General features: G+C 33.9%; 1 protein-coding gene across 1 annotated transcript in view; it reads left to right on the top strand.

The window, feature by feature from the left end:
• Positions 1 to 13,397, top strand: part of LOC142339270 (uncharacterized) — a 70,093-nt gene that overhangs the window by 26,439 nt on the left and 30,257 nt on the right. The window contains exons 5-7 of the mRNA XM_075389173.1: positions 7,693 to 7,710; positions 10,364 to 10,483; positions 12,887 to 13,000. Of these exons, the coding sequence (XP_075245288.1) occupies positions 7,693 to 7,710; positions 10,364 to 10,483; positions 12,887 to 13,000 (252 nt within the window). The remainder of the gene's footprint in view (positions 1 to 7,692; positions 7,711 to 10,363; positions 10,484 to 12,886; positions 13,001 to 13,397) is intronic.

Genomic DNA, 13,397 nt, shown 5'->3' with positions numbered 1-13,397 from the left:
AATTTTCTTAAAGTTTGGATTTTTTCAAAACTAGATTCGACAATGAGTGTTTTTGGGGCTAGCGTGAAAAAAACAATATTTTGTAACTAATTTCCACACGATAAAGCACCAGTTCACATGCGTCAATTTTTTCCACGTTTGCAGTATCTAATAGGTAAGATAAGGTCATTTAGACCAAAATGACCGAAAACATTAATTTCGGAAGTGGGTACGATTAAAATCGTGGATTAAAAAAAATAGTAGTTTTTAAATTACCCATAGTAATGTTCCAAAGTAGAATGAAGTCTTTGAACTCGGTCTCAAGTAATTACAACTAAAATTTTTGCAAAACATTTTAAGACTATAAGTATATAATAAAAGTCGAAGAATTGGTTTACATTTATAAGATATATGTAACTTATTTCCACATTTTACGCATCCAATATTTCGCAAACATTTCACGATCATGCATGGAATTCTATGTATTGCTTGTGTGAAAGCAGGCATGGTTCTTGGATATGGTTGATGCAAAAGAGCAACCAAAAAGTTTGGTGAAATAGTTGATGCAAGCTCACTATTTTAATGTTTTTAATAGGCAAAGCCAAAAATATTACTTTTCTGATGCTTAGTTAACATCATGACTTAAAGAAAAAGATGATTTTTCCTTATTTCTTGAGCAATATTGATGCAGAGAAAATATAAATAGTTTTTGCGACTTTTTCCCTCACCGCGGTCAAAAATTTTTGTCTTTGAACAATATATGAACAAATTAATGCCTGTAATGGTACTAAAGCCAATTTCTGTAGCCCAATAAGAGGTAGGGTTATCGAACATAATCATATATGTTATCAGGCAGAGGTATAAGAGAGCATTATTTACCAGGGGAGAGAACAAACGGCATTTAGAGAAACATTTTTGAAGTCCTGAGTGACGATCTGCTTTTGCACAGTTTGTGGTTGGACTGATTATAAAAACTTCAGACATGCAATACTTTTACCGTTTGTTTTTGTCTGGGCATGGCAAAAAGTGACATGATCAGAATGGTACCATATTGTAAAGAAACAGGCTGAGATTTACGCTGTTGTACTATGTGACCCGGGTAGGGGATCTATTCTGTTTCGGACCCCTCTGTGACCTTCATTTATAATTTTTGTCTTGTTATTAAAAACGTTACATTGTACAAAATAGCATGTGCTCCTGAGGGGTGTAAGAGTTTTACGCCCACTGAGTTAGTGGATCCAAAACAGAACCTGGGTTGAGATTTCAGCTCAATTTTATGCAAGAAATTCACTGAAGGTGTTGAAATTATATAAAAATTCTGCTGAATGCGCTGAAATGTGCTGAAATTTTGAGAATTCGCTTAAATGTTTAAACCTCCGCGCAACCTCAACACGTTTCTTAAATAAGTCCAGTGTAATTTGAGAACATTTCCTACAAAAACTTTAGCACCTTTTTCAGCGTGTTTCTTACCAATTTTCAGTTCATTCCTATTAAAAATTCACCGCCTTTCAGTGCATTTCTTCCTAAATTTCAGCGGATTTCAGCGTATTATTATGCAAGATTTTTTGCCACGTAAAAATTTCCACTTAATTCGATATCATATTAATAACAAGGCGGCTCGTTAATGTGCGTTCGCACATGATGTTCCGACCCGAGCTCATCCACATTTTTGACTAAATTGTCAACCAAATGAAGAGATAACAAAAATAGATGTTTGAGTTAAAAGCAAACGTTACACAACTTATCTATTAATTGAACTACATAATGCCATGCCTCATTACAACGCCAACGTGATCTGACATTAAAGAGGTTAAGAGGAAAAAAAACAAAAAACAAAATTAGCACAAACAAAAATTTCACGGCAAAAACGAGCCACATTTGAAAACTATTGGGATCTGTTATTACGCGATTGTTCCGAAAGAAGAGAAAAAGAAACACAAAAATTGGCCACTCAATAAACGTTCAGAAAAACGTATATTATCCAAAAAACGCATATAACAAAACAAACGATGTGACAAATAATATCAATAGATAAGCTATCCCTTGAAATACAAGAGATTGGATGGGACCTCTCATTGATGAAAATAAGTTACAATTTGACGAAAAGAACAACAAAAACTGAAAAGTTTGAAAAAAACTTCAATATGATTATCATAAAATTTGAGACTATTCGCTAGAAACTGACTGCTTTGGGTAACATCATTCATTCAATGCTCAATTAGAAGCCTATGAGAACTGTCAGCAATTTAGGGCTTCCTAAAGAACAAAAACAGCAAATTCAAGAAAAAATTGAGCGAGAGAAGTGTCGACGGCATTAAAAAAAAGAAGTTTTCACTAAATACTCTTCTATTTTTAATCAATTTTTAAGAGAAATGAGATTTTTTTTATTTATCAATATATTTCCAAAAAATCAACAAACATAAACAAATACATTAGAACAACGAAATTTTCGAGAATACAAGTATTATCAACGCAATTAATTTCATTAGCGTTCAACGCAAGCCAGCAAATACGCTAAATTATGCCTCGATGGGACAATAAGTTTGTTTGACAATCATATTTCATCAATAAGACCTTACATCAATTTATTTACTATGAAAACGACAACAGAGACAAGCAAAAACCAAAAATTCAGTAGAAAAGTACCAGAAGAATATGTCGAAGCAATTCAAATCATAAGCTCTTCTCTGAAAAATTTATCTATGATCCGTTGAAGTTTATCTCTAAACAATGGGGACCATCAGCAGTAGGATGATGTGATAAGATTTCAAAAGGATCCAAAATTAATATAAAGTACGCAAAAATTAAAAAAAAAATGAAATCTCGTGGCATAGAAGTTTTAAAACTAATAGCTAGAAGATAAAACCGGTAACCGGATTAATTGTAGCTGCAGTAGAATGGAAAAAATTTCCGCTGGTACTGACATTGACCAAAAGTTCAAGAAAAAAGTTTAGGATTGGTTAATATTAAAAAAATAATCGAAAAATTATTTTTAATTCTTAACAGCCATTAAACTCAAAATCTTTCAACGGAGCTCAATATCTAAGCTCAGATATAACCCGATGGGAGGAAAAGGATGTTTGTTACGCATAGATAATTAACATTACATCACAATAAGTCTTATGACTGTGAAAACCATAAAAACAGGAAAAAACCAAAATTCGGTAAAAAAAAGTGCGAGAAGAATGTGTCGAAGCCAATAAAACCATTAGCTTTTCTCTGAAAACTTTATCTGTGATCCACTGAACGTTTTCTTGGGATTAAAATAATATTTGGATAATGTTTATAATTTTTGAATAATGTGATAAGAGTTGAAAAGTAACCAATATTAAAAAAAAATCCAAAAAAAAATTTTAAATTGAAATCTTGTGTCATTGAAGTCATATAACCAATAGTTAGAAGACAAAACCGCCAACCAGATTAAATTTGGAGGGAGAAGGGGGTGCTGTCACTATTGGACTGACTTACAGTTAACGATAATAAGTTTTATTTAATGTTCAAAAAAAAAATCGAAAAGTTATTTTTTGAAGTTGAATTTACTGGAGATCATAATACAAAAGATGATCAATCATATAACAAGGTCATCCAGAAAGTTGCCTGACGAGCTTTTCAGCTCACAAGCAGGCCACCTTGGCAAGGCTAAAAGGAAAGAAAAAACAGTTTATAGGTGGATTAGTTGAAGATCAGGTCGTGTAAGTCTTTGTTGTCAAAAACATAGATTCGAAAGAAATTGGCAAAAAATGTTTCGAAAGTACTATCATCCATAGCAGATATGTTCTCAGGTATGAGGTGGTTCTCCTTCGCATAGATATAAGCAAGAACTAGTCTTCTGGATAGTGAAAACTTCATTACTCTACAGTGCCATGGAACAGAAGGGAGAATGCCTCTACTTTTACTCCGTAGATGTCTCCTATTGTCAATTTTCTCAATATTCAATAAATCGAGAGGGCTAACTTTTCTGATTTGGCAGAATATTTCTTTGAACAAGAATTTCAAGTAAAGATCGAAGACAGTTTCAATTTGGACTTCAACCAATTTTGTTGAGATGGAATCAAATTTTCGCTTGAAAAATATTGCCCTTAATATTCTCTTTTGTAAATTCAATATTTCATTCAAATGATTTTTGTAGTACTACCATATTTTAAAATACCATATTGTATGACTGATTTTGCGTAGGAATTGTAAAAACACAAGAGCTGTTTCTTGGAAAAGAGATTGCGAGCTTTGTATATAATTCCACAGAATGTAGCAAGTTTAGTGCATATTCTTTTTATGTGGTCTGTGAAACTCAATTTATTATCAATTATGATGCTCAAATACTTTCCGACTAATTTTTGCGAAGAAGAACCACCCAGTGCGTTGTAGTGTGCGATACCAATTTTTCCAAAAATCATCGTATAACATTTGCTGTTGTTAACAGTTAATGCATTTGCCGAAAACCATTCGTTTGCCCTTTCGATGTCATCTGAAAGTTGTTTCTGATTCGAGTTTAGCGGACCAGAGGTGTGAATAGTGGTGTCATCTTTAAATAGCACAATCTCACTCTCACGTATAACTTCTGTTAAGTCATTTATATACAGAAGAAAAAGCAAAGGCCCTAAGACTGAGCCCTGTGGGACGCCACAAGTCAAGTTCAATTCTGACGATCTGTTTTTACCATTTTGTACTATTTGGATTCTGTTCGTCAAATAGTCTTTGAGTAAGTTGTGAAAAATGCCACGAAATCCCAATCTGTCAAGTTTAATGAGCAATACCTCGTGATTCAGAGTATCAAAAGCTTTTTTCAAATCAACGAAACAAGCTTGAGTGTTTTGATTTTTATCACAATTATTTCTATGGTATTCCGTAAATTTGATGAGAGCGTGTATGCAGGAAGTTTTTTGGGCTGAAATCCGAATTGAGGATTCGATATAATTTTGAACTTTTTACAAAAAGACCACATTCGTTGTAAGAGTAGTTTCTCGAATAATTTACGCATTGAACTCAACAGACTTATAGGTCGGTAGTTACTGGGATCTTCACGACTGCCGTCTTTGTGCAAAGGTAAAACGCATGCCGTTTTGAAATTATCAGGAAAGATACCCGTGTTCAGGCAATTGTTGAAAATTTCAGTCAAAACCGGGGCAATGACTGTTATTGAAATTTTCAAAATTATGTTACTTATACCATCATGACCAACCGAGGAGGAGTTTTTCAAGTTTTCGATAGCGCTGAATACCTCATCTGTAGTGAATTCCGGAAGAAATATTGTGTGTTCTGCAAGTTTTGTTTTACAAATAAAATTGTTTATATAAAGATAGACAGTCAGTGTCTGAGAGCCACGTCTCACAGAGACATAGAGCAATAGGCTGGTTTTCAAAACTTGCCAAAAAGGCTGCTAGTTGATCATGATGGCTTCTTGTTGATTGGATATTCAAAAAAAGAACAAAACCAGTCTCCAAATTGTCCACAAACCTTTCCTTTGAAAGCTTACCGAAATCAATTGTACTCATGAAAAGTAGAAGGATTTAAAAATTAGTTCCTGTTGTCCAGCAACGCTGCATGTCGACTGAATCGCTTCCGTTAAGTTGTAGGGTATTTTTCTCTGCGGCGAATTACTCAAAAGCCCTTTTATGTAGTCCAGCATTTGTTCGTCGTCACCCATCATGCCTTTCAACTGATCTAGAACAGAAGCATCATGCACAGAACTCTCGGAAATCACACGTTTAACTCCCTTTTGAGTTGCTTGTGGTGCCATAGAATATTGCTGCCGAAGTCCAAATGGTGGTAGTTTGAAATTAGGTATCACCTTTGTCTTAAGAGGGTTTTTGGAAACCATCTTGTTTCTCTCAATAATCAATCTTTTGGCAGCTAGTTCGTCAACATCTTTTTTACTCGCAATAGTATGAAGTTGGACGTTATTATCAAATTTGAGCAGAACTCGAGGCTTAGAATTATTGGATGTAACTCTGAAACCTTGATCCTTTGCATACTCATAGAGTTCTTTATCTACCTTAGTTACCGTTCGTCCAAAAAAACAGAATTTTGATTCAAGGGATTCAAAAAATTTCGCAGCAATTTTTTCCTTCCCCAAATTCCTGTTTTCAAATCAAAATTATTGAACTTAGCTATAATGGGTGAAGGTCGAGAAGGGTCTTTGATCTGCGCCAGTTCGTGACATCCAACCAGATCCTTCACTGCCATGTTGATCCCCAACACTCGATTGACAAAGTAAATAACACCATCGGTAACTGTTTTGTTCGAAACAAGAGGTAAATTTCTGAATATGACACAATCTTTTGATTGGTAACGTTCAATTTCATTAGTTTTTTGTTTCAGGTACTGGACTTCGTTTTGTAAATCAATGATTTGATCATTGGTCTTTGCTATATCTACACAGATTTTGCGAAATAAGTCTTTTACGGCAGGCGAAATACCGTCATCAGGTGTGTTCAAAATAGTTTCATAGTCCATGTTTAAACGAAACGTGAATTCGAATTCAGTTAAATGCAATAGCGCGCTGAGCAAGCGACCGTTATCTAGCTAGACATTTCTCTCTATTAAGTCTTAACATCTATTAGCTGTCCCCTCAAAGCACTAGATACGTTAACTTAATGCTCATTATGGAACATATTGCACTGTTTGTCATTGAATCCATGCCATAGGACTCCAAAAATAGAAAAACCTCAAAAAGATTTTCAAAATTTCATTTAAAATTTCGAAAACTCAGAAACGAAGCCAAAAAAACATGAGCAATTCCTTGAAAACGATGTTTTTTGTTCATTGGGCTTAACTTAACTGTAAAGGAGGTTTGCCATTAATAGAACCTTGATACAAAAAGTGGCTTGACTCTAGGTGAATTAAAGAAAGCAAAAAATGAGGAAAGTTTTTTTAAAAAAAGAGCTCTCAAATGGAATTCGATTTTTTTTTATTGTGAACTTCCCAATGAGACCAGAACTGGTCCTTTTTATCGCCTTTAGTCGAACAAAAAATTGGTATTTTTTGGCGTGAAATTGAATTTTGAAATACTATTTTTGTAGAAAATATTTTAAAGTGGACAAATATCGCATGTTCACACAAAACTTCAATCCTCGATAACTCCTCGAAAAAAAACAGAAATCAAAAAATCTTTTTAATTTTGAATTCTAAGCTGGACCAGATTTTTAATGATACCACTCACATTTCTCTACGACGAATATATCGATCGGCCAAAGTTGACTGAACAAAAAAAACCCATTTGAGTATATAGTCCCCCCCCCCCCCCACAAGTGGGGTCGGAACAATAAACGGTTTTGTAAGCAATGTGCTGAGAAACTCAAAAAAGGGCTTAACAATGCTGAAATGCGTTGCAATTAGCTAAGAAACGCCCTGAATTTTCAGCGCATTTCTTACATAAATTGCGCACAGAATGGTTCAATAAAATCAAATCAAGTTAAAGAAAAAGAAAAGAGTTCGAGACCCCGGCAATACGAGAAGAGTTTTACAATGAGCTGAAAATTTAGCGGATTTCAGCGCGTCATTATGCGCACAATTTCGCAGCGCACAATTTCAGCGCATTTTTGCGCTAAAAGTGTTAAAAGTTCAGCGCAATTCAGCGGATATTTCTTACTTAATATTCAGAAAAATTCTCGACCTGGGAATAGGTCTGTGGTTTATATGATATTTGGGAATTTTTTTTTACTAAACAATTGAATTGATTTATCTGATTGAATGCTAAAATGGAGTTTTGTACAGGGACATGTTTTAAAACTGGTAAGTGAATTCTCAAACTGTATTGAGTGGTCAGCTAGGATTAATAGTGGTTATTTGAACTGAATTTATCGAGAACCAGTAATTGACTGCGACTATCTATTTGCTGGCTAAACACTTAGTGATGCCTCAGACTGATTGTGCTTTTGGGATGGTATTTTGATGTCATGGAAACAACGCATAATTGAGGGACGTTATTGAAATGGGAATTTATTTCAAATTTAATATCTTTCCTAGCCACTTGATATGACCTGCTGTGTTTTTGAAGGCCGCCGCTATAAAAAAAACTTTAAGGTATTTTGAAATCTATAAGTATCAGATTTTAATAATCAGCGTTTTTGTTAGGTAAACAATATCAGTTTGTTTTTTCAGAAACCCCACCAAATGAAGAATAGAATATTTTAGCACTAGATTTCGAGATCATACATTTGAAAAGTAGAAATAGGATAAATTACAGTAATTTTCTACAAAAAAAGAAGCAAAACAAAATAGAAGACTGCTCTTATCATTTGGACTCGTCGAAATTTGCAAGAGTTTTAAGTAAGATTCCAGAATTAAGGAAATTAAACATTTTTTAAAGTTTTTTCTAATATGTTCTCTCCTGTTTGGAGATTTATTTGAGAATAAACGCATGCTCAATTTTATTGGACTAAATTTTTTCTTGTCTGTCTAAGTAAAACAAAGGCTACTTGCAGTTCATCATATGACTGGTGTAGCATTAGAGCTGCTAGAAAGGAACAGGTAATTAATCTTGCTTATTGAGCGAATATATTTAAAAGCGTTAATTGCCACCACTAACCCTAAGCAAGTTGTCTCGCACTTAAACTAATAACGTATTAGTAATAACATTTTGCACTTGTAAATATTGAACTGACCTCAATTTAGGCTCGGATCACCTCGACGGCAAATATGCGCTCTTTCACGTACGCGGCTTGATATTGATTAATATCTTTTGATCTGCTTGATGTTTGCAAATGGCAGATGCAGTGCAGATTTTTGTAAACAAACTCAAAAACGAGCCGGCAAGACCAAAAATTGTACCGGTATTTGGAAAGGGGAAAAGCATATTTTGGTCGACTGTCAGATTATTATTCGATACTTTTAATTTTCAAATTTTTGATGATTGTTCTTGAGATAAAGAAGAGTTGGATCTCTTACTATTCGCAACCAGTAGGAAAAATAGGATTCAACTCAATTGGAACGTGAAAAGTTTTTTGCCTATAAATGTTTGAAATGAGCTGAGAATAAATTTTAACTTCATCTAATTATAGTGGAGGTTGAAAAACTGCTGCAAAACAAATACTATTGAGTACAGCCGCAGAAAACGACTTTGGGTTTTCTTCGAAAATCTCTTCAAGTGTAACGAAAATTTCGGATTAGCAACTCTAATTTAACCGAAGTTTTCAAATAGTACAAAATGAGGTTCAAAATTTTAAGACAGAAAACTTTGTCCGATCAAACTTAGCTCAGTGCGTCATACTATGGAGCAAAGCAAGCTCAATCGGATTGAATTGGTAAATAGTAAGCGTCTATATATTTCTGCTAACCTTTATAATTTTGATCCTTCGTCCCCCCAATATTTTCAAGTTGAGACTTATAGTGCAAACAGGTCTTCAGCGTAAATCATTGCCTTTCATTTGTTTTTTTCTTGTTTCAAGTTAGACCGGTTCACATAAAGGGGTCCTTTATCTGGAACAAATCCGGCTTACCTTGATACTGGCAGCTTTTTTTTACTACAGCATTCTGTTTCTTTATCAATTGGCGGTATACCTATTCTTCCTGGTATCTTCAGCAAACCAATCAGCTGATCGCGCAATTTTTCTGGTTTTGAACAGACTGGGCGACCCTTTATATCAAAAAACTTTTAATTTTGGATAATACTGTCTTCTGTTATTTAGTTATTAGCACAATTATGAGGCGAGTAATTTTACTAAAATTTGTGGACAATTCCAATTCATAATCCTAGTACACGGATGGAGAGCGTTTCAGCACGGATTTCACTCAAGCTTTTATATATTCCTCCGTCGAACATTAAATATCATCATTTAAAGGAAATGAGTGTTGCTCGTACGGGATATGAAAAAAATACAAGCGATATGGGGTTAGTTCAATTAAAAGCAACGATTTTGGTAAGTAGAATCCAATATTCCTAAATGTGCATTTTATACAAAATCCATTGGAGTCGATATAGCTTAGACAGTCATTTGGGAGAGCAAGTCTGAAATCTTTTGTTTCGGTTCTTTCTTTTAGATATTGTGAATAACTGACTTTTTTATCGTCGGTAAATTTATTCCTTCATAGTTCGGTGACTTCTCACTTTACAAAGACTACAAAAAAATTGTAATAAATATTTTGAATGAGAACTGATAATGTCGTATTCTATATATTTTTTGCTATTATGGTTTTCCTATTGTAAAAAAAGTAAAGTCAACAATTTGATAAAAATGGATAAAAATTCGTCTTGCGAGATCGCGTACAATAACTTTCCTTGCATAAGATCTTACCAGTTATCTATAAAGTTTTGTCTAGAAAAGTTTTAAGATCGCAAGACATACTATTTTCCGATATAAGTGTTTGTCCCACAATTTTGCAGTTGCCTATTTATCTCTGAAGCTATCGAAAATGTTCAAATGTCAGACTGTTTGTCTATTTTCAGAACGCTGTCGACTCACTCAAGACTCTCCGCTCCGACCTCAACAAATCTTTTGATGGGATCGCTGACTCTGTGAGTGAAATAGCTGCAGCCAATTCAGTAGAACTTACTTCAAAACATCCCGTTAGTATCATTGTTGTCTACAAAAGATACACGCACTCCTTATTTTTCAAGCTGTGAGCTAAAAAAATGAGAAAGTAACCCTAAGAAGAAACTATAAAGTAACGGACTGGAACGTTTGAGAGAAGCGAAAAAAAAATTACAGGTTTCAAACTGCCAAATTTTTCCGGAGCCGCTCATAAAAAGGAATTAGATAAGATTAGATTAGATTGGAATTTCCAAACGCTGTATAAATAGGACAATGCATTAGTACAATCAGCGTTTGAGAGACATTCAAATAGGCAGGAACCTGCTTTGTGATGTCTCTTTTCAAGAAAATTGAACAAAATGATGCATAACCTGAAGATCTAATTTACTGACTCCTACCAGAATTGTTTTTAAAAGGAATTGGTTTCCCTGTTTGTAATTATCCCTAACTTTATGTAAAAATGTTGAAAGTTTTGACTCGGATAGCGTTAAAAAAATTTGATTATTTTGAAGTCCAGTTTTGCGAAAGCATTAAATATCTTGCACTCTCGCTCGAGTTACCAAAGGTTTCTGAATAATCGTTGTCAATTTCACTAAAGTTTCAACTCAGTCTTTCTAGCGTTAAAAACTTTAAGATCTTTTCTAAAAACCTTAAAACCTTAAAACCTCTCCATTTAAAACCTTTTCTAATTCAAACTCGTTAATGGCGTTATTCAAATAACAGTGCAGTGCGTCTTGTCTAAGAGTCGTGGAAAGCAATTTAATTAATCCAGAGAAGTGAAGTTCCTGGGCGTTTAAAATTTTCGGGTATTCTTTGACGTTTGAAAGGCTTTCAAAATTTCTAAGACCAAAAGTAATTCTTAAGATATGACTTTGTTCAGATACATTGATAGTCCCATACACTAAGACTCTTTATTGCAGAATTGGTTAAAAATGCGGTTTGTACGAGAGTTCAGGGGTTTTTCGACTGAAAAAGTTTTTGAAACTGTAAAAGGGAAACTGTAAAATGGGTTAAAATTTAAGGAATTTTTGGGTTCCTATATGCAGCCAATTTAAATCTCAGTGTTATTCCTACTATCAATTTCAAGTTTGTTATCTTAAATTGTCAGGAGAGCTTTCACCACTAAAGTGTCAATTGATATAGAAAACGATTAACTAAAAGTTTACGTAATTTGTGCACTACTTAAATAGGCCCTGAAAGTGGCTAAAAACATTTTGCCTATAATGTAGCACGAAAAAAATTAATAAAAGCAGAAATATCTGCAGAAAATTCTATCAGAAACAGTTAGTTATGATCTACCTCTATAAAACCACTATAAAACAACATACATTGACAAAACTAGTAAATTTGGATCTTAAAACGAAGAAGCAAGAATCGAGAATAAATTAAAACTGTCTTTATTCACTAAGTGTAGCTATAACTCCAATTGAAAGCGCGGCAATGCAGTCAAAATCAAAACAAGAAATAGTTCATGCGGCATGAAATTAGAAAACTGGTCTTTCCGGAGAAGTGTATTTTCACGCAATTTGGTAACCATTTTGTTACCCTACATATTGGCACAACAAAAAATGACCAATTTCATTTGATTCCTTCGTTTTTAAAAAATATTTCTTTGTCGTTTTAATAAACTTTTATTAAAGAGCCCTGTGCTTGGTAAATGAATAATACCAGCTTTAAAGGTTGTTTAAATGTTCAAGAATTAAAAATTGACTTTTTGGTACGGCGAATACTTTACAGTACTTTTGGCTTGGTACGGTGAATTCCATTGGAAACGTCACCAATTCATAGCGCATTAGGTTATGAAGTTCATAAGAGCGATTGCTAACTGATATCAGTATTAAGATGTTGAGCATATCAACCTTTATTTCAGTAGCTCAATTCTATTTTTTTGTAGAACAATATTTTGTTCCCCCCTTGAACGTTTCAAATTTAATTTTATCAATTTGGATCCCATTTGACGCCAATAGGGGCAATGGCGGCCATTTTTCATCAAACTGCTGGTAACACTTTTTGTTTGCAGAATGTCAGATAGTAAAGTTAGTTCAATAGTGGTGGATGGTTTTGAATAATTATTTGAATTACAGCATCTTTTTGAGAAGTGGCTAATAGTTGTTCCGAGTTTTGTAACTTCGTTTCTTCTTTGTTTCTGATTGCATATGTTGCTGAAACTGATTTCTTTATATGCCAACCTCTCAATTTTGTTCGTATTTGTATGTAAAATTGTTCAATTGCAGGTGGAAACTAGCTATTAGTCTGCCATCTGTGGAAACACGTACAAAATTGAGAGTTTTCTTTGATCACCATTTATGCCTTCGATTATTGAATGAAAGTGAGGGACAAATGTTTTTTGTAATGAGATTCGGCAATAATCTGCGGCATCAAAAATGAATGAATGAGTAAATTCGGTCCGGTAAACACTTGTAATGTTTATATTATAGAAAAACTTTACAAGCATAGACGGAAAGCTGGAGGCAACTAGAATACTTTTAGCAGAAGCCATGACTTCTCCCTCAATGTCTGAAGCAGCCAAAAACGAACTAAATCAACTGCAGGTTAGTCAATTTTGTCAACACTAAATAGAGGCAGATACCATTGATATCTCAGGTAAAACCACAGTTTTTGCCATCGTTTTTAGGCATCTCACTATTGCAACTTGTTAATTTGCAAGTGTGGTATTATGAAAAAAATTTACTCATTTTTGTCTATTTTATTATTAAAATATAACAAAATTAAAACACAAATTCCCGAAGAATTTCTGGGCTTTCGAAATATTATCTCCACTTTATTTACGATTCAGCTGATTTCAAATTTGATGCTTCTGTTATTTCATCAATTACTTAGTAGCAGCTTGGTTCAGCGACATTTTGGACACTTGAGATGCAAAATGGAAAAAAAAACAAAAAATTCAGCTGTTTTAGTGTACGGCCGTCGATAAGAGTCGAGCAATTT

This window comes from Convolutriloba macropyga, chromosome 5 (assembly GCF_964194025.1).
Source record: "Convolutriloba macropyga chromosome 5, txConMacr16.3, whole genome shotgun sequence".
Taxonomy (NCBI): Eukaryota; Metazoa; Xenacoelomorpha; order Acoela; family Convolutidae; genus Convolutriloba; species Convolutriloba macropyga.
This window is presented reverse-complemented; position numbering and strand designations above follow the sequence as displayed.